At 38.2% G+C, this 26,730-nt stretch overlaps 1 protein-coding gene across 1 annotated transcript in view; it reads right to left on the bottom strand.

The window, feature by feature from the left end:
- Positions 1-26,730, bottom strand: part of LOC126470068 (endoribonuclease Dcr-1-like) — a 287,625-nt gene that overhangs the window by 40,215 nt on the left and 220,680 nt on the right. The window contains exons 16-21 of the mRNA XM_050097576.1: positions 18,570-18,783; positions 15,190-15,365; positions 12,321-12,499; positions 5,318-5,571; positions 4,382-5,109; positions 3,695-4,327 (exon numbers count right to left, since the gene is read on the bottom strand). Coding sequence (XP_049953533.1) covers positions 3,695-4,327; positions 4,382-5,109; positions 5,318-5,571; positions 12,321-12,499; positions 15,190-15,365; positions 18,570-18,783 — 2,184 coding nt within the window. The remainder of the gene's footprint in view (positions 1-3,694; positions 4,328-4,381; positions 5,110-5,317; positions 5,572-12,320; positions 12,500-15,189; positions 15,366-18,569; positions 18,784-26,730) is intronic.

Genomic DNA, 26,730 nt, shown 5'->3' with positions numbered 1-26,730 from the left:
ACATCGATGTTGTCGCCAGTGGTCGGCGGAAGGTGCACGTGCCCGTCGACCTGGGACCGGACCGCAGCGACGCACGGATGCACGCCAAGACCGTAGGATCCTACGCAGTGCCGTAGGGGACCACATCGCCACTTCCCAGAAAATTAGGGACACTGTTGCTCCTGGGGTATCGGCGAGGACCATTCGCAACCGTCTCCATGAAGCTGGGCTACGGTCCCGCACACTGTTAGGCCGTCTTCCGCTCACGCCCCAACATCGTGCAGCCCGCCTCCAGTGGTGTCGCGACAGGCGTGAATGGAGGGACGAATGGAGACGTGTCGTCTTCAGCGATGAGAGTCGCTTCTGCATTGGTGCCAATGATGGTCGTATGTGTGTTTGGCGCCGTGCAAGTGAGCGCCACAATCAGGACTGCATACGACCGAGGCACACAGGGCCAACACCCGGCATCATGGTGTGGGGAGCGATCTCCTACACTGGCCGTACACCACTGGTGATCGTCGAGGGGACACTGAATAGTGCACGGTACATCCAAACCGTCATCGAACCCATCGTTCTACCATTCCTAGACCGGCAAGGGAACTTGCTGTTCCAACAGGACAATGCACGTCCGCATGTATCCCATGCCACCCAACGTGCTCTAGAAGGTGTACGTCAACTACCCTAGCCAGCAAGATCTCCGGATCTGTCCCCCATTGAGCATGTTTGGGACTGGATGAAGCGTCGTCTCACGCGGTCTGCACGTCCAGCACGAACGCTGGTCCAACTGAGGCGCCAGGTGGAAATGGCATGGCAAGCCGTTCCACAGGACTACATCCAGCATCTCTACGATCGTCTCCATGGGAGAATAGCAGCCTGCATTGCTGCGAAAGGTGGATATACACTGTACTAGTGCCGACATTGTGCATGCTCTGTTGCCTGTGTCTATGTGCCTGTGGTTCTGTCAGTGTGATCATGTGATGTATCTGACCCCAGGAATGTGTCAATAAAGTTTCCCCTTCCTGGGACAATGAATTCACGGTGTTCTTATTTCAATTTCCAGGAGTGTACTTTCAGAAATAACTTCCTGACACTTAAATCTATACTCAATGTTGACAAATTTCTCTTCTTCAGAAACGCTTTCCTTGACATTGCCAGTCTACATTTTATATCCTCTCTACTTCGACCATCATCAGTTATTTTGCTCCCCAAATAGCAAAACTCCTTTACTACTTTAAGTGTCTCATTTCCTAATCTAACACCCTCAGCATCACCCGACTTAATTCGACTACATTCCATTATCCTCGTTTTGCTTTTGTTGATGTTCATCTTATATCCTCCTTTCAAGACACTATCCATTCCATTCAACTGCTCTTCCAAGTCCTTTGCTGTCTCTGACAGAATTACAATGTCATCGGCGAACCTCAAAGTTTTTATTTCTTCTCCATGGATTTTAATACCTACTCCCAATTTTTCTTTTGTTTCCTTCACTGCTTGCTCAATATACAGATTGAATAACATCGGGGAGAGGCACGCAAGCCTCCCCACCAACGGCAAGGTCCATGATTCATGGAGGGGGCCCTGCAGACTACCAGTATGAAATGTATGCATATTAATGGCCTAGCTTTTGAGCATAGAGAGCAAGATTATGTATGGCACAGGAAAGCTGATGATAGACGGTACCACAATAATGATTCAACAATGTAAGCAATGATGACTCATACCCAGTGATAACTGAATGTAATGTTCATGTCTTCACTAACCACCTAATTATACCCAGTGATATCTGAATTTAATGTTCACCTCGTCACTAACCACCTAATTATCATCTACATACACACCTTAATGAAGGACTTCCCAAAGGCATGAATGAAGACTTACGTACAGAGTACAAACAGGATCCTACAATAATTCTTGCTGTAAACTCGAAGTCACACTTTGTCACCATGTCTTTAAAAGCAAGAGACCTTAACATGTGAGAAAAATCTCATGGCCAATGACAAACCTTCCATACACTGATGCATCCCTAGATGGTATGCACCAAGAATGTCAGTTTCAAAACTATCAGCTTCTGAATGAATATTATGATTGATCAGTAATGGGAAGATATTTCGATTCAGCAAGCTCCATTGATAACTCAGTCAATGATCAACATTTTTTAAGAAAGTGTTACATCTGCCATGACATATTTAACAGACTGCCAGTAGAATACATACAGCAAGTATTTATGTCAAGACTCATTGTACAAACACAACACAGCAGCTGATTCATGGTCTATGCAACGCTTACAAAAAGCGCATTTTGTTTACTCATTTTATGATATATAACTATTTCTAACATGCTTAAAAAGTAGTGTCATATGGTGAATATCACAAAACTAACATATGTAATGCACTACCTGACAATGCAATACATCTTGCAAATTATAACAATGACTTGCCTTCAGATGTGGAAACAAGTAACAAATCAGATTATGCACCTAGGTACCAACAGATTACACTGAGCAGTGTGTAATGAAATCCCAGTGTGGGTGTGTACTGTGTAATGACCTCTACATATAGCAATGCTGTCCCTCATCTTAAGAGATTATGTGAAAATAAAAGATTACATGAAGACTGATTGTAATGTAATACTCAACAACCAGTGTTGTCCCTCATTTCAAAATTACATCAAAAGCAAAACTGAGACCATATTTAAATCAAACAGAATGTAAAATTTACTAGCTTTTAACAGGACAAATAGATTCAAAATAATTATGACCAAGCATTCAACAGAGCTAGCCAATAGCTAATGATTTAAATACCTGAAATACAACACAAGTGGCTGAGGTCTTATACTGATACTGCTAAGGCTGTATTGGTACTCTGAAACTTAGATGAAATGAAATATCACGCACACTGACAATAAATGCACATTGCTAGAGCTCACACACCATTTGAAATTGGACACTTCATACATCACACAGATTGGTGGCTCAAAGTGCAAAGTGACTAAAGGAAATAGCAATGGACTGATCATAATAGTTTGACTAGGCTCTCTCCACAGTGTGTAATCCTTTCTAATAGTTCAGTTTCCCCACTCACTTCACTGCAGACACATTTTAAGCTTTTTGGAAGAAATCTGCTTTTCTCATTGCCACTGACATATGTTATTTTTTCATCTGGTGCTCAATTCATCCCTTTTTTCATCATTCCTTGAGCCAACTTCAGTAAAAATATTTACATAATACATAACTCCCCATCAGGTGGGAAACTCCAAAATAATGTTATCCACCTAGTTTAGCACGGGGTGTTCAAGTTATGGGATGATCCATCCCTTCAGTGTCCATTCAACACAGAGCACTTCTTCCATTGACAAATGGGAGAGTGACTTGGTGGGGAAAGCACTTCACTTCATGCACTTGCTTAATACTGTGAGTCTTCTGGGAAACTTCTCTAGATGTATTGACTATCTTGAACTCCCACAGCTGATGACTATGTGCTTATGGTGTAAAAGATGATGATGATGATGATGATACTGCTGCTCCTGCTGCTGCTGCTGCTGCTGCTACTACTACTACTACTACTACTACTGCTACTAAAATCTAGTGAGACAATTTAACCACAACCATAAGTGTGAAATAAGCTTTTGAGAATGAATTTTAAAGAAAATTTGTAAGCCACAAGAATATAAAAATGATATCACTGATTTCGAGGCAATAAATAAATGAATTATTTACCTGTTTGGATCTCAAATGGCTTAGTTTTCCCTCATGGATATTGTCATATGTACAATATAAGTACGTTGTGATAGCATATTTCAAAAATGAGTCACCTATTGTTTCCAGTCTTTCCAAGTTAATTCCATCATTGGCATTTGACATTGTTAATGCTTGAAGTATTATACTTGGACTTGGACCAGGATGCCCTTCAAGTTCTGGCTGTGCATCAAAACTAAATTTACTAATTATATCTTCCTCCTCATCACCATCAACATTCCATGACAATCTCCTGTCACACACTGTTACACTACCAGCTGTGTATAAAGCTTCTTTGGTATCTAAGTCATCATCGCCATTATCTAGTGAAAGTTTACCTACATTGAAGACTATTTTACAGCCAGCTACAAAATGTGAATGTGAGAAGCTGTTCTGCAGAAGACTGCTATTTAGAGACCTTTGTATATGTATTTCAACAGGAATATTCTGAAACTGCCCTGCACAAGAGGACAGGGATCTCACAATCACCAGAGGCTGATCTTTTCTTATTAGTATACCACTCTTTCTTATATAACATATGTTCTTCTTTGTTGCTTCATCAAAATGATTTGCATACATTTCTGTAATTTTGTCAGATTCAGCATCAGATTTACTGTCACTGTCAGAATGACTGAAATGATTAACAAGTGAATCTAATGTGACTGCCATGTCCCAATTCCATGGCACTTCACTGGCTGCAACACTCGTTGCCACAACTGCACTGCTGCTTTTTAAAGCTGGTTGCTTGGTCTGTGGTTCATCCTCTACAGCCTCTGCAACATTATCACTTTTGAATTCAATTCTAATTCCTGAATGTACTTGAAAAGCATTGCAGTCAAAACTGTCTGTTTCATGTACAAGCTCATTGTAAGATTCATCTGATTCATATCCTATACAGTCACCATCAAAATTAGTAAAATGGTCTGCTCTCATCCAGCTACTTGGTGACCCATATCGTACCTTTCCTTCAAACTGAGCTTCAATTCCTGTTCCCCAGTCACTGCTTCCTTCTCCATTATGTAAGTCTGTTAACTCTGAATCATTTCCAAGCAATGTTAAATTTGATGGTAGAGCAATATTTGGATCAAATTCATCAATATCACCTGATTCCATTGGATTTCTTTCTGCCATGTCATTTGACCATGTACCAATTTCCATCCATTCACCAGACAATTTATTCTCTTCTTCTGTCAAGATCTCATTTGCAGTCTTCTTCTTTTGCTCACAGTAAATATCTTTTACTTCTGCTTCATTACTTGTCTTGCTTAATTTAGATGTCACTGTTTCCTGCCCAAAAGTAACCACTTTGATTTCAGGTACTTTAGCAGCATTTTCTTTGGATCTTTTCAATACATCTGCTAGACTCCATCCAAAGTTCAATGGAGGCCACTCAAAATCTGTAAAGGAAATAAAAGAAAGTAGCAGTCTCATGATACATTAATATTCTCTGTCGGTCTAACATCAATAATGAATATGCCTGACAAAAACAGTAGTTTCAGCTGATGCAGCATGAACGAAATGTAATTTAAATTTAAAAAAACTCAACTAATTTCTTTGAATGTTTTTATATAGAAGAGGAAGAAAGCGTATTGACAAGAACCAAACCTGCTGGAAGTTTCTCTTGGCCAAGTGCAATATTATTAGCTACTTGACATCTAATTTGGTCCGCAAGTAAGAGTGCGTTTATCCTATAAAGAATACATGGGAGGCAAACAGCTTTTCGCCATAAAGATGCTGGAAAAGGATGAACAGTACATAGCTCTGGAACCAAAATCTGCTTCTGTTCCAGATTTTCACGTTTTGCTTTTTTTGTTTCTTCGCTGCTGGTAGGTAAAGCAACCCCTTTCCGGTTAACATACCTAAAAAAGAGCAAAAATAGCTTCAATTACAATAAGGTTTCATGTATGCTATTATATCTCTCTGAACTGAGAAGCAGTTTACCCTGCCATTGTATAGAGTTTACGATAATTTTGTTACCAATACATAACATACATCTTATTCTCTTGCTCTTAAAATATCAAGATGTGGGTATCAACAATAATGTCCTGTCTTTACTTTGGTCATGAAGAAGTCACCACATAATTCACAAAATTCTGATAAAATTTTAAAAATAAAATGAACTAAAATGGCAGAAATTATCTGTAATGAAGCATTATAGCAAAAGACTCTAAACCACAGCAAGAAACTCTTGTGTAGAATAAAGGGAGTGTGCCACCAAGTAAGCCTTTTCATTTAAATTTTCTGGAGTTTGTCACTTACTTTTTCAGTTCTGTTGGAAGCCCAGAATTAAATCTGTTTCTTGTTTGCTGACATTAGAGGACAACATGTTGCTTCCTGTTTGCCAAACGTAAACTTAACCTATGGTCAGCTTTTTCCTTAATTCCATAATCCCCAAATTTAAGCTAAAATACACAATGGTCAAAACAAATGTTTTTGTTAAAACAAAGAAGGTACATACTACCCTGAAGTCACCATTCACCTCTGAAAGTGCATCACATAAAAAGAAAAAAAAATTGTATTTTCTGTTAATGTTTATTTCATAAAGCTAAATTGAGGCCCTTATACACGAAATAAGCCAGATAGTCATTTGTGTACTCATACAGATGAGTAAAATGCACACATCTATTGTGAAGATATCTATGCAAACCAGTTTGATAAAGGGGTTCATTTAGTAAGCACAAACAACTGGATGGCGTATAACGTTCCGTGTATGGAGGCCTGAAGATGATGCCAACGAGGCACCAAAACTGGTAATAAAATTATTCCATAAATTTATGGCCATTGGATATATGTTTTCTGCTAGTCATTGACCAGTTGCAGTCCAATTCTTTCATTTATACAAGATAGAATTACAGAAACTGAATAGAGAATTGATATGTATCGCACTGATATTCATAAGCCCACCTAATCATTCATAATACCCATGTTAGTCTTCAGTGATTCGATATTCAAAACTGATTCAATTTCCTCCTTGCTTGTTTTATGTAGGTGCATGTGACATAATTCTCTTGGGAGATTTGTTTCTAAACATTCTGCATTCTTATAATACTTAACAGTATTGTCTGTACTGAAATTTTATAACTGGACCATGATTGCCATTTATATTATGGTATAGGTCCCATTTCCTCCTACCATCACAGTATGTAATATGTACTATTTGATGAAACTGTATATACTTATTATTTTTCTTATGTTTTTATGTTAAGATTCTGTTCTTTTAGCTTAAGTATTTCAAGCTCAAACATTTGCTGCAATGAGTCTCCAAAGACTTCTTCAATTCACTTACTTCCTCCAGCAGTCATACAGGTATTAATCTCACTTCATCATTATTAATGGAAGTACATTTCATTATACAAATACTTTAGGGAGTAAAGGCAACAATTCGCCAAATAGATGAGGTACTGACTCTTTGGAAAGCACATACACTGATCAGCCAGAACATTTTGACAACCTACCTAATAGCCAGTATGTCCACCTTGACCAAGGTAACAGCAGCAACACATTGTGGCACAGAAGCAATGAGGCCTTGGTAGGTTGCTGGATGGACTTGGCACCACATCCGCACACACAATTCACCTAACTCCTGTAAATTTCAGGTAGGGTGGGAAATAAGCTCTGACACCACATTCAATCACATCCCAGATGTGTTAGGTCTGATTCAGATCTGGACAGTTGGGGAGCAAACACATCAATTGGAACTTGTCACTGTGATCCTCAAACCACTTCATCACACTCCTGGTCTTGTTATTTGGGACATTACCTTGTTTAAAAATACCGCTGCTGTCGGGAAACAACATCATCATGAATAGATACACATCATCAGCATCCAGTGTATGACACTCCTTGGTCATCATGGTGCCTTGCATGAGCTCCTCTGGACCCAGGGATGCCCACGTGAATGTTCCCCAGAGCATAATCAAGCTGCCACCAGCTTGTCTCCTCTCCACAGTACAGGTGTCAAGGAGCTGTTCCCCTGGAAGACGACAGATTTGCACCCTCCCAACGACATGTTGAAGAAGGTATCAGGATTTATTACACAATGCAATGCCCTGCCACTGTGCCAACATCCAGTGCTGATGGTCACATGCCCATTTCAGTTGTAGTTGCCAATGTTGTGGTGTTAATGTTGGCACATGCGTGGGTTATTGTCTAAGGAGGCTCATCGCTTGGAATGTTCGGTGCATTTTGTGTTCAGGCACACTTTTACCCTGCCTAGCATTAAAGTCTGATATTAGTTCTGGTACAGTCTGTCACATGTCCTGTTTTACCAGTCTCCACAGCCTATGATGTCCAACACCTGTAATGAGGAGTGTAAGAATGTACAAGGGTGGCCCCCGAACTCCATGACATCTGGACCTTGTTTCACCACTTGTTGAACACAAACCACAGCACTCCATGAACACCTGACAAGTTGTGTAGCTTCTGAAATACTCGTGCCAAGACTCTGGGTCACCATAATCTGCCCTCTGTCAAACCTAGATCATGCACCTTCCCCAATCTACACATAGAAAGCACGCTCACTGATACTACATGCACGATGCATGTGTCTGACTAGCAGTCATTCCTCACCAGGTGACACTGCTATTGCCTGGACAGGTTTGTAGGTTGGTGGTCATAATGTTCTACATTGTGTCAGCACCGCATATCTGCATGTCTGTCTGAAAGCCAGTAACATTCTCAGTCTTTTTTGGTGCTTATCAACAACTCAACACTTCAATTATTCAATAACCTGCTGAATTGTCACTTCTACTACTTAAATTATTTATATTCCACCAAGAACTGTCCATTACCATATTTTCACTACAGAACATAATCTGAAATGAAACATGTGCAACAAAGAAACATTATATTTTCAAGATATGGAAATATCGTTATTTGGTGTGATGAATGGCACAGCTTGCTCTGAATGTAGAAAAATGTAAGTTAATGAAGATGAGTAGGCAAAATAATTGTGTAATATTTGAATATACGAGGGCTATCCACAAAGTACATTACGTTTTGGAATTAAAAATAAATAAAGTATTGGAAATTTTTTTAATTACATACAGATGAAAGCCACACTTAAATACTACTTTTCTACATAGTTGCCATTTAAATTAAGGCATTTATCGTAGCGATGGATGAGCTTGGAAATTCCTTCGTCGTAAAATTCGGCCGCCTGCGCCTTCAACCACGTGGTTACCTCTTCTTGAAGCTGTGCGTCGTCATCAAAACGCTGCATAGCCAACCACTTCTTCATTGCTGGGAATAAGTGGAAGTCGCTCGGTGCCAGGTCGGGACTGTACGGCGGATGAGGAAACAACTTCCACTTAAAAGATTCGAGAACTTCACGAGTGGCATTTGCCGTGTGGGCCCGGCCGTTGTCGTGAATCAGCAAGATCTTTGAGCCCAACTTTCCCCTGCGCTTTTTTTGTATTGCTCTTCTGAGGTTGTGCAGAGTTTGGCAATACCTTTGAGAGTTTATTGTAGTGCCTCTTTCCAGGAAATCTACAAAAATCACACCTTTTCTGTCCTAAAAGAGGTAACCACGTGGTTGAAGGCGCAGGCGGCCGAATTTTACGACAAATGAAATTCCAAGCTCGTCCATCGCTATGATAAGTGCCTTAATTTAAATGGCAACTATGTTGAAAAGTAGTATTTAAGTGTGGCTTTCATCTGTATATAATAAAAAAAAATTTCCAATACTTTATTTATTTTTAATCCCAAAACATAATGTGCTTTGTGGATAGCCCTCGTAGTATTAGTGGTGTGCTGCTTGACACAGTCACATTGATTAAATATCCTGGCATAACAATGCAAAGCGATATGAAATGGGGTGAGCGCTTAAGGATGATAGTACAGAAGGTGAATGTTTGACTTTGGTTTATTGAGAGAATTCTAGGTAAGTGTGGCTCATCTATAAAGGAGATTGCATAAGAAACACTAGTGCCACCTATTTTGACTACTGCTCTAGTGTTTGGGATCCCCAGCAGATCTGATTAAAGAGACACCAAAGCAATTCAGAGGTGTGATACTAAATTAGTTATCGGTAGGTTTGATCAACATATAAGTATTATAGAGATGCTTCATTAACTCAAATGCGAATCCGTGGAGGAAAGGCGACATTCTTTCCCCAAAACACAAATGAAGAAATGTAGAGAACCGGCATTTGCAGCTTAATGCAGAACAATTCTAGTGTCACAACATATATTCCACATTAGGGCTGTAAAGACAGTGTAAGAGAAGTTACGGCTCGTATGGAGGCATATAGACAATAATTTTTACCTTGCTCCATTTGTGAGTGGAACAGGAAAGGAAACAACTAGTACAAGGTACCCTCCACCACACACCATACAGTGGCTTGCGGAGTATGTACATATGTAGATTGTTGAAACAAACAGAATTATTAGATCTAACAAATTGAAAACTGAATCATACAGTAATCTTATATGGCCAAGGATAACCATCCGAAATGGAGCAAGGTTAACAGATGAATGTTTTGACTGTCTACCAGATTCAGATGAAAGGATGATAAGTAGTATAAGACAATTTAAGCTTCATGCAGCAACGGTACCCCAACAATGGGATGACAACTGTGTCTAGTAAAACAGTATGAATGCATGTATAACTGTCCCAAACCCAATTGTGCTATGGACCATATGCAAAAGGGGTATCTCACAGCTTCTGAAAACAAGTAGACTTGAGTACACATGTGTTGTTAGAAATAGGACAGCAATTATGAATGACAGCCCTTTTATGGCAGTAATTACGGTTAGCAAATATATATCGAGGAGGCTATGATCAACTTCGTATGTTAGCGATATTAAGAAATAATGTGGTCCAACTTAAAACTTAACCTCTATTACATTAAATTATTAATCCCCCCCCCCCCCCTCTCTCTCTCTCTCTCTCTCTCTCTCTCTCTCTCTCTCTCTCTCTCTCTCTCTCGTGTCGGGTGTGCATGTGCTGGGTCGTCGTATCAGACAAGTCTTGCACCTGGGTCTTCTACAGGGATGTGACCCATGCGGTAAGGAATTAGGAGTGGTTGTGGCATAAGGATTGGCCAGGATGTTGTACAGATTGTGAGAGAGTGGCAAAATAAAACTTTGGGAGCAATGGGAAGGATTGTGGGTGGGATGTTCCTCATTTCTGGGCATGATGATACCTGTATCTTCCACCAGGGCTTCAACTACCTACATGTGTGTATGTGTTCTCTAGTTCAAAAAACAATTTCACAGAAAACAGACAAAATTTTCAGTCTTGTTTATGTGCCTGTTGATAACTCAATGCATCTACTATTCTGTCAACTGTTACCTTTAAATAACCCATCACAATTTGGAAATAATAGTAATGTCCACAGCCATAACACTCAATGTAAAAAAACACCTTTATTACTTCATACTAAAGCTCTCAGCGAATCAGAAAGGAGTTCTATGTGCGTCTTGATCATTTTCTCAATAAAATAAAATGTCTAATAAATAGTAATGCAGATTCTAAATCTAGCTTAGAATCATCTCTTCCAGACTACCCTTTCTGCTCCATTTTTAATTAAGAATTAGCAGCAGGTGTAGCTTTTATTTTAAAAAATTAAGTGTATCACTTGTTATAGAAGTAATATTTAAGACTAATATGTTCATTCTTATTAAATTTACGCCATTGCACTATTTTGAAACCCATAAATGATCAGCACATTGCCATACTCACAAACAACTCATGTATAGGCTGTAAACTGACTCATTCCATATCATTTTGATAAAAATTATGCAAATGATCTATAGAACATGTAACTAATAACTAGTTAACAGGCATCCTCATATCTTAGCAGATGCATCACACCATTCTGATGTTTTCAATATTGTATTTTCTTTTCTTTGTCCTTTTGTATTTTGCAAGCAACTGTACACCACCTAATTTGTCTGATAGATTACAACTCATTTTCGACTTTCATAATTAGAAATGAGAGACTAACTACACAAAGTAAACACTATAAAACCACAATCTCATGCCATGTACACTGTATTTTTATACCAAGTCACATTCTGTTTCTGACTATATACAAGTAGAAGGTCTGCATTACCTATTTTTATTCTATTAACTCTACTGTATTATCTAATATGATTCAATGGCTCTTAAAAATGATTTAGATATACGAACATGATGACATGCATCAGGCTCTGTTCAATATCTTATCATGATTAATAGGATTTCACTGGACCATAGTTAAAAAAAATAGACCTAACATAAAGAGCACCATCACTAAGCAGGAACGTTTGGGAAGGAAACTAGACTGTAACCCCCTAACATAAATTTCTAGAATGAAACATCATTACTGGATGACCCTGTGCTGTAATTCATATGTAAGTACATGTAGCACAAGAAATAACAGACTATGCAGGATTTTGTGAAGTGCTGTCATTACTCAAGAAACTGCATTTACTTGAAACTTTGGAGTTAAATATCTTATTTTCATAAGATGTGAATTAGGCACAAAGTACGCTTCACTTTTAGTTTCTTTTCCATCTTCTCAAACTGTACCCACCTGACAGGAAAATAGTATCAAAATTAATTAATAGTAGTCAAGGTTCTTTAGCAGTTGATATATTTCAAGTGAAACATAACATCAACTAACCGTGGAGTCAGAAAATTAAGTCTTGCAGATGTGTGATCAACATCCAGAAGTGGTTGTGTATCATTTTGTATCTGGATATTGTACTTTTTGAAATAATATTCATCAAATGTTTTGTATTCAGATCCAGGAAACGTTGATTTGGGATTCAAATGAGAGCAAATTTCAGCAACATAGAAGTACTGTAATTAAAAAAATCAATATTAAAGCAGTAATACAGGTATAGAAACAAGAATATGAGTACATTAGGACCATTTCAAGAGAAATATCCTGGATTTAACAATCAGTCACACACATATAAAAGTACAGTAGAAACACCTTGTTTTACTATGTTTGCTTGGAGCTTAATTTCCTTTACTGAGCACATTTAATAGCAAATACTCTAAAAATTAAATTTTTGTTCAGTTGAAATTAGTGCAAATTTTTAGTAATTATGACTGATTTTGATGTAATGATAAAGTGTACCAAATGTACATTGCATCTCCTGTCCAAGTACATTGCATCTCTCAATTTTCTGAAGATGCATTCATTTACAGTAACATCCAAGAATGTTAAGCTTTTGAACCTGTGTAACACATCATCTGGTTTTGAAACTATAAGTAATACAGTACATCATCATGTGTAGTATCTACACTAACAAATTTGACAGGAGTCCATTATTAAGTAAAGTAACTATACCAGCATAAATACAAACGTTGAAAAAGAAAAACAGTGATATGTATACAGCACGAGAAAGACATCAAGAATAAGCCACAAATAAAGCAAGCTTTCATGAAGCTTTAATCATCACCTTGAAAAAAAATGTTTGTTTGCTTGTAGGTACATGTCTGCAGTCCAGGTGGACACTGAGATTCCCATGGTACAATAGCACCCCACATGAGGAACAAAAACAAAACAACACAGCCCTTTATCACTTTATTAATGTGTTGCACCATTTTGCTCTGGCTCCTCTAACAGTGTGCTAAGGTATTGTGGTGCAGAAATTTCAATGTGTACTTGGACAGGAGATATGTATCCACAAATAAAAGAATAATTATATACCTTTATTTTTTCAAAGTTATAACTAAAACTTTATGACTACCTCTCACAGTGAAACATTTATCAGATTCAAGATATAAAATATAAGTTGCTGATGGTCGTTTCTTAGGATCACTATTTATAATAAAGGGGTGAACAAAATAATTTGAACAACTGTGCACAGAGACTAAATATTTATCAGCAGGTTGGCCTTCCTTCTGAATGAATTACAGCTTAGACAGAATTCAGAATGGCCATATACAAGCAAGTAATGTACAACAGTCACAGGGATACGTACACATCCCTCCTACAAAACAATTGTTAATTTAGAAAGTGTCATTGGAAGAAGGAAGGTTAAGGTTTAATGTCCTGCCAATGACTGGATCATTAGAAACAGAGCACAAGCTCAGACTGAGGAAAGATGGAAAAGGACATTAACTATTCTGGTTATTGCTTTAAGCAATTTAGGGAAGACCTAAATCTGGATGGTCACCTGAGGATTTGAACCAATATTCCTTTGATGTGAGATACACAAATACAATTTGTGCACCCTAGTCAAAGGGATACACTGTAATCCTCCTACAAAAAAGTCACTTATTCAGAAAGTGTCATTGGAAGCAGTAAGATTACATCCTAATCATCCTAGAGGGAGTGCAGATTGTGGGAGGATGGTGACACCTTTCAAAGTAGCCATTCCAAAGGTGAATCTAGTGTTTTAGGATTGTGCCACCCTGGCCATATATCCATAATATCACATGAAGACTCAATTATATTCAAATGAGAGGGCTAAGGGGATGGGAGTGGGGGAAGAGGACGAGCACTTGAGGTGTTGACTTCATCATTGCCCACTAAATCAGTACTGGATTACTCCCTAACTGAGAACTAGAGCTTTATCATCTTCATACAAGAGTTGTTGCCAGGAAACACAGTGTACAGTTTTGCTGAGAGACGGTCATTCACAATCCTGATATAATCTTGCCCTATAACTTGGCCATGCAGGACTACAAATGAGCCAAGATCATGGTGTGGCAATGTAACCCACATCTTCATGTAGGACTCAGACAGTCAACATAATAGGTTACAATATGTTACTGTTGGTGATTTGTAAACAAATCCTTCAATTGTGACAAATTTGTGTAGCCAGGTGACATTCACCTATTGTAGTTATGTTCAGTTTATATGCTCCCTACACCAGCTTCATTGTGTCAAGGCAGGGCATGGTGTAATCAATGATTTTGAAACAACCTTTTACCGTTGATAGTTATACGCAGTTCCTATCAAATAGTTTTTGATCATACATTATCCTGCATATGTGTCTTTGGCTCAGGAGTTTTCTAAAAAGCTGTTATTTCACGTTATCTGGCACAAAATCTTTCCGTCTCTATCAGTCACCTTCAAAATCTGATTAGTGCACAATGAACTGAAAATAAATGCTTGTTCATTGTGTGATAAGTGCTGTGGCCTGACCATTGTCTATGGCCTCTTCGCCTCTCCCCACTTTCTTTCCATAAATTTCACACAATTTGCAAACCCTTCTGTTGGTTGTCGCTTTTTTCCAGTTAATGAAATAATCCACTGCCTTGTCAAAAATAACAGTTACAACATTTTCTCTAGTGACAACTAAAATGCAACTGTCTTTATAAACAAAATAGTGTCTGTTCTTGTGAAAACTTATTAGGATCTTTCATATCCCAATACAATTATATTTCAAATTTGATTATCACAGTTGTCTTTCTAGAATCAAAATAAAAAAGGTTCCCAATTATTTAAAAAGAGAAAAAGTTTACAACATAGCACCTGTCAATACATCACAACAGAAATGGTGTGGTGTGCACACATAACACGTTTGCAATACCTGAGGCTGATCCTGATTACGATACCATGGCATTATTACAGCATCATGGTATTTGGAAGCATCAAATACGAACTGCGCTCTTTCTTCCTGAGGAATAGGTTGTGGACGAAGATCACAATCTTTATATATACGTTCTAGAAATTCCCAGTCAACTTCAGCCAGAGATTCTTTGGTTTCTGTAAGAAATGAAGTTTACAAATGAAATCATAAAGTATTGTGAACCATAACACTGATGACGTCTACTGTGATTTAGTTGTTCTTAAAATGTTTATTCACCAATAAAATCACATACTTATTACATTTTATTATTGCTTTGGTTGTCACCAACACCCTATTTTGAGAACCCACAGCAGTGGTGTGACTAAAAGTTACATACTGTTGTGATAACATTTTATTTTTTAATCACTGCTTCTTCATAAATGTGTGGTGCTGTGTGATAAGACAGTCAGTTAATAGAACATGTTATCTTCCAAAATTGTCTCACACACTTCATGTAATGAGAGTTGCTGCTATGACTGTTGCAGGAAAATGTTTCTCTGGCTTTAAGACTGATTTTCACCTTGATAGAAACATTAATATTTATTTATTCTTTCACAATTACAGCCTATTACATGGGTTATTAAAATACACAACATAAATCTGTACATTTGTAGATAACAATTTAAGAGCATAAAAGAGCACAATTCGATGTCAATGAACAGTAGTCAGCATGAGGGTATGAGCTAGGCATCTGCTTCGGAGGGTGATATGCACCAATATTTACTCAATGGTCATTGAGGATACACTGTTGATAGCCCTTCGGCTCATCTAGGTGATCAGTTGTTCAACAGCTGCATGTCTATTCACCTGTACACATCTCTGCAGCCATCATTCACCCCTGTCATCTATGGCCTGTGGTGCAGCATGCACACAGTTTACATACTTAGCCATTTTGGAAATGGTTCCACCCTTGGCCAGAAAGCCAGTGATCATGCCCTTCAATGCTGAATAAGGTGGGGTATTTTTTGTGATGACTACCACTCTGATGGATCTTGTTAGGAATGGGCATTTCCTCAAATATTTTTTCTCCAGAAATGACTTCCAATTTTGTATCATATCTTGATTGGCCACCACCTCATCATCAAAATGCTTAGGTTTACATCAAGCTTCAACCACAATTGCCACTCAATCCACTGAAACTTTTGCTACTGCTTTTGTGCTAATCGGTCCTATATTCTTTCTTGTCATCCTCCATAAAAAAGAGTGTCCTCTAACATGAAAAGTTACTGTCACTGTCTCCAAAAGTTTTAGTTTACTCACAAGATCATTACGATACTTTAGAACAGAGTAATTCTTGTTCTGGTCTGAAGACGAATCAGAAAAAATTTCAAGATGTTTGACTTTCTCATTCAGTAATTCTGTCACACAGTGATTTACAAAAGAAACAACATCATTGGCCCCTTTTCTTCCAATATCTTCAGTTAAAGTGTAGAACACAGTAGTTGCATTTGAAAGATCATGAATATTGAAAGACTAAACAGACAACTGCCTTTTGTAATAGACAATGTTAGTACTTACAAGTTTGGCAAGCACAAATGTTTTTGGTGGTCCCTGAAGATTGCCTCTGTTTAATTAGACTTTTGGCTTCTTAAAAAATCATTTCTCTTTCTTGAATAAAATGTTTCAGCTTTGGCTTTGTGTACCTTGCAGTTAATGGTGATCTTATTAACTTCTTTTATGACTTGTTTCTTCATGTTATTATCTAAATTTGCACACATTCTTGCACTCAGCACTTTCACCTGAGAGGTGTACTTATCAGAGGATGAGCATGTAACACTCCTTGGATACCAAAAAGCTTCATTGGATTTGGTGCTGAATACAATTTCTATACATTTCACATGAAATGTCCAAATTTAGGAACTCCAAGAGATAAAACTTCTCAGTCTTGTCATTGCCGTAATGACTTTATCTACCCTTAACTGAATCAATGTGATCTTTTACTGTCTTCCCTACTTCTTCCTTAATTTTCCATGGTCTATTTCCATCCTTGATTTTCTGTGGTCTATTTCCATGCTTACCCCTTCTATCTGAAAGAGACTCACCCAACTACATAAATCTCAGAATTTTCCTCAGTTGTCATCTAGTTATTCCATGTACTGCCGAGAAGGCTTTTCTGCATATACTGATTTCATGTACAATATCACCACATTCCATTCTCACTCTATAGTTAAAATTACACTCTCAAAACTAAGCTCCATCTTCATTCTTCCTTGATCGCCTTCTGTGAACTGGAAGTATTGTAATGAGGCCTACCCTCCATATCGTTACATTTTCTTATAATATTTGATCTCTCTTCACCACTTACTTCGTCAAACACTAACTTATAGTTGTAGTCTTCTCCAAGTTCATATGACTGAAACCTTAATTTCTTCATGACCATATTCATTTGCTCTCACAGTTGCCTTTTCCTGACACTGTTACAATCTGAAGGTCTCTGCATTTCATCCTCAGATGAACTATTCATCATTCAACACAATTAATACACTATTAAAAGTGAAATGAATTACTTACAACTCCTGCATTACTAAACAGAATGCCTCAAAATAAAGCAACAGTTTTCACTTGTACCAACAATGCACAATAAGGAAAATTCTCTGTTCTTGCTTTAACATTGTTTGCCAACTCACAAGAAATCTAAAACTTACTACACAGCATCAGACAAAGCACATTTTTTTTCAGTACCAAGAGACATTAGCACAGTCATTCCCTGCATGACCAATCTGAAATGGATTATAGAAAATGGACTGTTCATATTATCAGACAGGTTGATTAACAATATTAAACACGGAATCCTACATATCATAGAGATAACTAATGTTTGAAAAAAGTGGACAAAGCATATTCTTTTCCTGTACTCTTAATGTCTACAATAATTATTAATATTATCCCTATGATGATACTAAAACAAAACAAAAACAAAAGAAAACACCAATTACCTCTATTAAAAAGCCACTACTGATTCTATGTAACTCATACCCACACATTGGTACTAATGTTTCTATTGCTGCTACTGTCACCACACTTTTCCTCTGTTTAGTTTGCTAATTATGGCTACTGTTTCCTTGTAGAGTTCATATATTGGCATCCATACAAGTATTTGTGACTGGAAAACCAACTGATACATGTCTGCTATGCTAATCCACACCTGTTCCTACATCTAGCTTGCAGTCTTTGCATTTTTAACATTCTTGGCGTCTATGGTGCAAATGTAGAGGTTTTCAGTAAAGTGAACTACTTCTATTTTATTGCAGATCATTATTTTCACGTGTCCCAATTTACAACACGTACTGTGTTTTCAACACCACTCAAATTTTATTTAAAAAAATAATAAAAGTACTCACTTTTTCTCGTAGGTACGATAAAATAAGAATTTTCTGATGCCTGTGGGTCAAACATCATAAGATACTTCTGCAGTCGTAGGACACTTGTGAAAGTGTAATTCAGGAATGTTACGATCATACCAATTTTCTCTTTTGTTAATACCACATTTGTGTCTGACAGTTCTAGGTTGACACTAACTTCACCAGAGCGTGTGAAGATAGGAAAGGGACAGATCTGGAAGAAAACACACACACATAATATGCGATACCAAATACAACACAGATAACAGAGTTTAAATATTTTCATAATATACAATATGGAAAATGGAACACACATTTTTGCAATAGTAGTATCAGTAGAGAGGCTCAAATTTACATAGTTTCCATCAATACAATTACTGCCATCTTATATTATTTAGTAGTAAATGTAACAACTCATGATGTAGGGGAGGCACTGAGTCACTGAAAGACACACAAACAAGACTGAAAACTTTGTTAGTTTTTAGACTTCTTTTAAAATCTAGCAAAGTTCTCAGGCATATTTTTGTGCCCTTAGATGACTCAGTGCCTCCACTAAACAGTGAATTGTTACCTTTACTCCTAATTATTTACATTCTAGCAGGACTTTCCATTGCCATAGTTACTCCACCTATACTGATTTGTACAGTCACTCAAAATACTTGACCAATTCTATAGTACTTATCACTGACACTAAAGTAAAACATTTCAGGTCTTTATACAAGCACAAATCAAAAAGTTTCCTTTTGAGGATGTTTCTGCAGCATATATGTAACATAGCATGACTCTGATGTGGATATATATGGGAAATGTCCGCCCCCGGTAGCTGAGTGGTCAGCGCGACTGACTGTCAATCCCAAGGGCCTGGGTTCGATTCCCAGCTGGGTCGGAGATTTTCTACACTCTGTATAACTTTCCTTAGTTCAGAAAATTCTACAATAGTTTTATTCACATTTATCCACATTTTTCATATCCTATTCATCTACTTTTGTTTCTTCCACACTATTTTTATTTGTTTCACCAGGACACCAGTGATGTGTGTAGTAGTTTCCAGAAGAATGTTACAGTATCGTTTCTACTATTTAATTAAAATATTTCTTCAGTGCAGAGCATTAAACAAGTTTTTCAATTTCATTTGACACTTTCCCACATTTAAAGCCAATTCACATTGGCCATCACATCATATCAAGATCACCATCAGGTTAGTTTGTATTCATGCTGCCTGCAATGTCACGTCATGTGCCGTCACATCACATTACATCAATTCACTCAGTCCAATAATGAACAGTTAAAGTGAGCTTATGAGTTACCATTCATGATACAAAGAGTCAGAGTATAGTACTGAAACTGAGGAACTAACACTGATAAAGTTTATTAATGACTGAGGCAAACTTAATGATGCATGTACTTGATCAATTTTGTGCAGTTAAGTGTCGAGGAGTGAAACAACATTTCAAAACATTGACATTTATTTGCTAGCAAAAACATAAACACACAAATACCTCCAACAATATACACTCCTGGAAATGGAAAAAAGAACACATTGACATCGATGTGTCAGACCCACCATACTTGCTCCGGACACTGCGAGAGGGCTGTACAAGCAATGATCACACGCACGGCACAGCGGACACACCAGGAACCGCGGTGTTGGCCGTCGAATGGCGCTAGCTGCGCAGCATTTGTGCACCGCCGCCGTCAGTGTCAGCCAGTTTGCCGTGGTATACGGAGCTCCATCGCAGTCTTTAACACTGGTAGCATGCCGCGACAGTGTGGACGTGAACCGTATGTGCAGTTGACGGACTTTGAGCGAGGGCGTATAGTGGGCATGCGGGAGGCCGGGTGCACATACCGCTGAATTGCTCAAAACGTGGGGCGTGATGTCTCCACAGTACATCGATGTTGTCGCCAGTTGTCGCCAGTTGTCGGCAGAAGGTGCACGTGCCCGTCGACCTGGGACCGGACCGCAGCGACGCACGGATGCACGCCAAGACCTTAGGATCCTACGCAGTGCTGTAGGGGACCGCACTGCCACTTCCCAGCAAATTAGGGACACTGTTGCTCCTGGGGTATCGGCGAGGACCATTCACAACCGTCTCCATGAAGCTGGGCTACGGTCCCGCACACCGTTAGGCCGTCTTCCGCTCACGCCCCAACATCGTGCAGCCCGCCTCCAGTGGTGTCGCGACAGGCATGAATGGAGGGACGAATGGAGACGTGTCATCTTCAGCGATGAGAGTCGCTTCTGCCTTGGTGCCAATGATGGTCGTATGCGTGTTTGGCGCCGTGCAGGTGAGCGCCACAATCAGGACTGCATACGACCGAGGCACACAGGGCCAACACCCGGCATCATGGTGTGGGGAGCGATCTCCTATACTGGCCGTACACCACTGGTGATCGTCAAGGGGACACTGAATAGTGCACGGTACATCCAAACCGTCATCGAACCCATCGTTCTACCATTCCTAGACCGGCAAGGGAACTTGCTGTTCCAACAGGACAATGCACGTCTGCATGTATCCCGTGCCACCCAACGTGCTCTAGAAGGTGTAAGTCAACTACCCTGGCCAGCAAGATCTCCGGATCTGTCCCCCATTGAGCATGTTTGGGACTGGATGAAGCGTCGTCTCACGCGGTCTGCACGTCCAGCACGAACGCTGGTCCAACTGAGGCGCCAGGTGGAAATGGCATGGCAAGCCATTCCACAGGACTACATCCAGCATCTCTACGATCGTCTCCATGGGAGAATAGCAGCCTGCATTGCTGCGAAAGGTGGATATACACTGTACTAGTGCCGACATTGTGCATGCTCTGTTGCCTGTGTCTATGTGCCTGTGGTTCTGTCAGTGTGATCATGTGATGTATCTGACCCCAGGAATGTGTCAATAAAGTTTCCCCTTCCTGGGACGATGAATTCACGGTGTTCTTATTTCAATTTCCAGGAGTGTATATAAAGAAATAAATAGAGCCTGTCTAACTTATCCTTTATGTTTTTCTCCTTATGTAACTAACAACATCATAAACAACTGTATTTTCCTCCTTCATTAAAGTTGACTTTTTCACTTAAAATGTTATTCAATGAAAATTGCTTCATCAACTATGTTCTTATTTACATACAGTGTGGGCATCAATTCTGTTCAGTTATTGTAAAACCTAAATAAATAATTTGCTTTCAAATATCTGACCTCACTTGTGGAACAACACTCAATGGAAGAAATATCCAAGTCATCATGGAAATTTGCAATTAGCTACAAAAACAATGCACAATGACAAAACAAAGATTAAAAAGAAACAAAAGCACGAGATCCACTACTATAACTCAAGTGAGTGTGGCAAAAATAGGTTAACTTCTGATGTTAGCAAATGACGTCACCATCACAACTTTCTTGCCAACAAACTGTGATGTGACGTCATTTGATGGCAAGCATGAATTGGCCTTTATTCTTCATTTTGTGAACAGACGGGCCCAAATTTCAGAATGAATTTAGCTTTGTGTCCAGATTTCCTCTCACCAGTCTGTAGTCCCAAGGATTTCTGGGTATTATAATCAAAGAGCTACAGATTTAATTATTTTTATGTGGTGGTCAAAACTATGGTTGGTATAGTGTTCTAATTTCTCATACATGATCCGTCTGTGCTGATTTTCATAGTTTTTATGCTCTTTAATGAACAAATTTTGGTTTCTAATTAAATAGTTAATTGCAAAAGACTGTTAGTATTGTTCCTTTGAATGTGAATAACATAAACATGTAAAATGGCAGAAAACCAAGTACACATTTATAATATCTGTAGAAGTGGTCAATTAGTGTTGCTGATTTAATAAGGTCATTGTTACTGCATTGGGACATGTAAGAGTCAAATGCAGAACACTGAGCTTATGGTATGCTCATAACAAAAGAAATGCAGTGTGGTGATACTTACCTTTAACCATAGTGAAAGTTGGCTTTGACAAAATGTTTCGATGGGAATTTTGAATGTCTCATTGGTCCGAAGAATAGGTCCAACCAGATGGAGAAGGGTATATCTATAAGACTGGCACTACTGTTTTTTTCTTTTTCATGTGTGATTTCATCACTGTAATGTTCCGGTATGTGTTGACTCTACACTGTTCCAGGAGAGGGATTATATTTGAATTGTAAAATTGGCCGGGAAATGAGACAGCAGAATTACACATGACTGCCAATCATGATCGTTTATACATATGGACTATGCTGTTTTGTAATTGGAGAGAGAGAGAGAGAGGGGGGGGGGGGGGGAGATTCTGTTCCATAAAGCTGATTTTCTGCAGCATAGTTAGAATCTATGGCGTTGTAATGACATGGTTGCTTAAATGAAGTTCATGACTTATTTCCCACAAAATTTTTTTCCGTCCTACACATTTTGGTATTATTTTTGTGGGAAATTAAATTTACATATATTGTGTCTTCATTGGGTTATATTGCTTGTGACTGTTTGTTGGTTAGTCCTAACTGCAATCAGTCTAAGAGCCATTCATAAAAAATTTAGGCCTGTTAAGTGGTGTGATTTTCAGTAAATTGTGATACTGTTATGCAGAAAAACTTTGTTGAGATTTTCAATTATATTTTAATTATGTGGATAGTGTATGTATATCGTATTTGACAAATAACCTCCAGTATTTCAATTCTGGATACACTTTGGCCAAAAAAGACAAATTCCAATGCAAATTTGGCCCAACGAGTTCGAAAGTCCACCAGAATACATGGACTTAGGTAACAGCTGCTAGGTAAGAGGCATGCCCAACACGCCTGCCTATCACTACCTGTGGCTGCTCTATAAACCTATCAGCACAGAGAACTGGACCGTAGTCAGGTTCCGACTGCACTTATGTATCGTTCCTTGTATGCAGTGTTGCCTGGTTTCACATATTGCTACGTTTCGGCTCTCAATCTGGTTTACACCCCAAAATTGTCATTCCATCATGTTTTTTTACTGTTCATCCATCAACGATGTTGTCCTTGGGGTTTTTGCCAACTCACTGTCAATGCCCTCGACCAGCATCTCCTGATTGTTTCAGATTCTGGTTACTATACTAACATTCAAATCTTAAGGAATGAAATCTTCTATCTCAGAAGAATGTTTCTGTCTGGTAATTTACTACCCTTCTTTCAATGTTGTGCCAGTGTTACAATTATTTAGAGTTTTATGAAATTTATTCGCAGTTGTGGAATATTTCTGACATTGGCTGCATTAGTTATCCAAACATGCTTCCAGGACTGACTCAAACTTCCACATGTCATACTGTCTACAACCCCATCACTTGCAACTTTACTTGGTTTCCTGCCACAGAGTTTCAGGAAGGCAAACATAGTCAATATTATTATTACAATTATCATTTTGGCGATCAAGGCTTGTAATATTTATTTTTAACATTGGCGACAATCTTGCAGCTGTACTAAATTTATTTAAATTGTTAAATCTTTCCAACACAAGTCACCTCTTGACAACAGCTGAGGAGTACCCAGTCAAAAGCTTGTGGGCTTTAAACTACTTGACACAGCATGATGACCATGTGAATTTTATCACTGTGAAACCTTGCATTCATATAACATAAGGCAATGGTTTTATAAGTTCGGGCACAAGTCGTGAGCCTACTAAAGCACAGTTCACTAACGGCTCAGAAGTAGATGAGCTGAACCCAAAAAGAAAACAGAGTATGGATGTTGGTCCCTAAGCCCTAAAAAAGAGGAAATAAGAAACCAGAAAATAGCAAAACATGAATATTTATGTTGAGTTGCAGTGTTAAAAATGAAGTAGTATTAGATAATCAGAATCAAAGGGAAGTCAAGCTGAAGAAGTAAACATCCTGAATAATGTTATGAATGCAGAACCTAGTAATGAAGGTAACAAAACAACAAGAAAACATGCAAAAGGTAAAGGATCCATCTGTATGAAAAATAAATGAAGCTAAAATTTGTAGAATAAAAGGTATGTAATTCAAACATACTGTACATAAGGAAAAAGCAGAAAAACTTGAAATAACAAGAGAATCTAAGAATATGGATCCACAATGGTCACTGAAATTATGCTGCAAGTCAAAGAACAAGAGAATGTGTTCTTCAATATCCAAGAAGAAGATTTTTTTATGTTGGGACCCTAGTTCACAGAAAAGAAGTGAAACAAAAAACCAACGAAGCACACCAAAAAGAAAATGTAGTCTCCAGGACAGTTTAAAAGTACAAGATGATGTGTTGCCCATGAGTAAAGAAATGTTCCTTTAAACTTTAGGTATTGGTGAATGGTCAATCAGTGGTTGGGCTTAACAGAGTAAAGAGGCTGATTATTCCAAAACAAGAAGGAAATTGAAAGAATAAAGTACTGCACTGAAAGAAAATGTCCATAAATATTTAGATAAAATTTCCAAGTTGTCATCCTATTATTGCCCCATTTTTCCATCATTTAGGAAATTGTACAGAGCACAGGAAATGAGTGCAATAGCTTTAATATTGAACCAACTGCTGAAAGAGATTCATTTCTAAAAATTCTATATTTCATCCAAAGGAAGATGAATGTGATTCTGTTCCTCTTATAAATTAGGGTACATAATATTTCAGAGAATCAGTACATTGTTTATCAGATAAAGAAAGAAAGGGAAGGCATGACAAGTCTAAAGATAAAACGACATCTGAAGCAGTAAAAACAGAAGCTAGCATGTCACAATTTCACTGTTCATAATTTCGAGGATTGTTTAGCAATATGTTATATTTGGCATGAAGGAGGAGGAAGGCTCGACACTAATGTGTTTACAACTTTCATGACAGATCTTTTAGACACACAAATAAAAGACTGTGGCAAAAATAAATATAAAATATTTTATAATGTTGGCTTTTGTGCTCAGAACCAAAATGTACTTCTCTAAAAGTCTTACAACATGACAGCATAGCAAACAGTATGACAATCATTCAAAAATACTTACCTAAGGGATACATTCAAATGGAATGTGATAATGTGCATTCCAGAACTGAATGCAGAGTGAGAAACAAGGTGCTCTATTCTCTGGCTAATTACATTCAAGTGATAAAGGAAGCAGAGTGAGAAACAAGGTGCTCTATTCTCTGGCTAATTACATTCAAGTGATAAAGGAAGCAAGGTATGACAAACAGGACCAGTATAGAGCAAAGTATGTATCTCATTATTTATTTAAAGACTTCTCATTTCATCTGGGGAATCAAGTATGAGATTTGTGCGTTACAGACATATTCGCTCTGAGGTAAATCCATCTGTAGGTATTGAATATAAACTGGATTTTGAAGAGAACAGGAAATTACTTCCCTTATACCCCAAAACAGTCATCACGAATATAGAAAAATCTGAGCAAAGGAGCTGACTCAATTTGTGCACAAAAATATCATGATGTATGTCTGTAAGATCAGTTATTCCAAGACATTATCATCCTCTTTATGAGAATTTTCTTTGTATTTAATGTCAGCAATTTGTGAGAAAAACACAAAGAACTTTTCCATAACTTTTATTTTTTGAGAACAGATTTTTAAATTCAAATCAGATTTGTTTTATGTGTTTGTATGCTCAGTTTTATTAATAACATAAGAAACTACACTGCTCTGTGAATTTAAGTTTGAGATGGATAAAGTAACACAACATATTAACTACAAGGTGGAAATAAATGAAAGTTGCCAGAGGGCTCCCAGGCATACACAGTAAGTTGGACGTCACATGGTGGCCAGCGTGACTACAGTGCCAAATGGGGCTGGCCCCAGAACACATGGCAGTTGGAATGGGAAAAGACTGATATATATATATATATATATATATATATATATATATATATATATATATATATATATATCAGGGAGCAGTTACGGTGTGCTATTGTTATATGTCTTGCGCTACAACCTGGCCTGAAGACAACATTTGTTTCACTTCACATAGGTAAGAATCATCAGGAAGGAGGTCAAAATGTGATGAGTGTAGCCCAGGAGTTGGGCATTGCTCACAGTGTCGTTGCACCTGCATAGGGAGCAGTCAAAACCACAGATACTGCTGCATGAAGGAGAGGAGGTGGTCAACCATGGTCATATACAGTAGCAGATAACCACTACATTGTGTAACACACAAGAAGCAACCCACATAAAACAAGGGTGTAATTTCAGTCATATTTAATAGGACTGCAAGGCATGCAATATCA

The sequence above is a fragment of the Schistocerca serialis genome, chromosome 3, assembly GCF_023864345.2.
Source record: "Schistocerca serialis cubense isolate TAMUIC-IGC-003099 chromosome 3, iqSchSeri2.2, whole genome shotgun sequence".
Lineage (NCBI taxonomy): Eukaryota > Metazoa > Arthropoda > Insecta > Orthoptera > Acrididae > Schistocerca > Schistocerca serialis.
The sequence above is the reverse complement of the archived record's forward strand: the minus strand, read 5'-3'. Positions and strand labels throughout refer to the sequence as shown.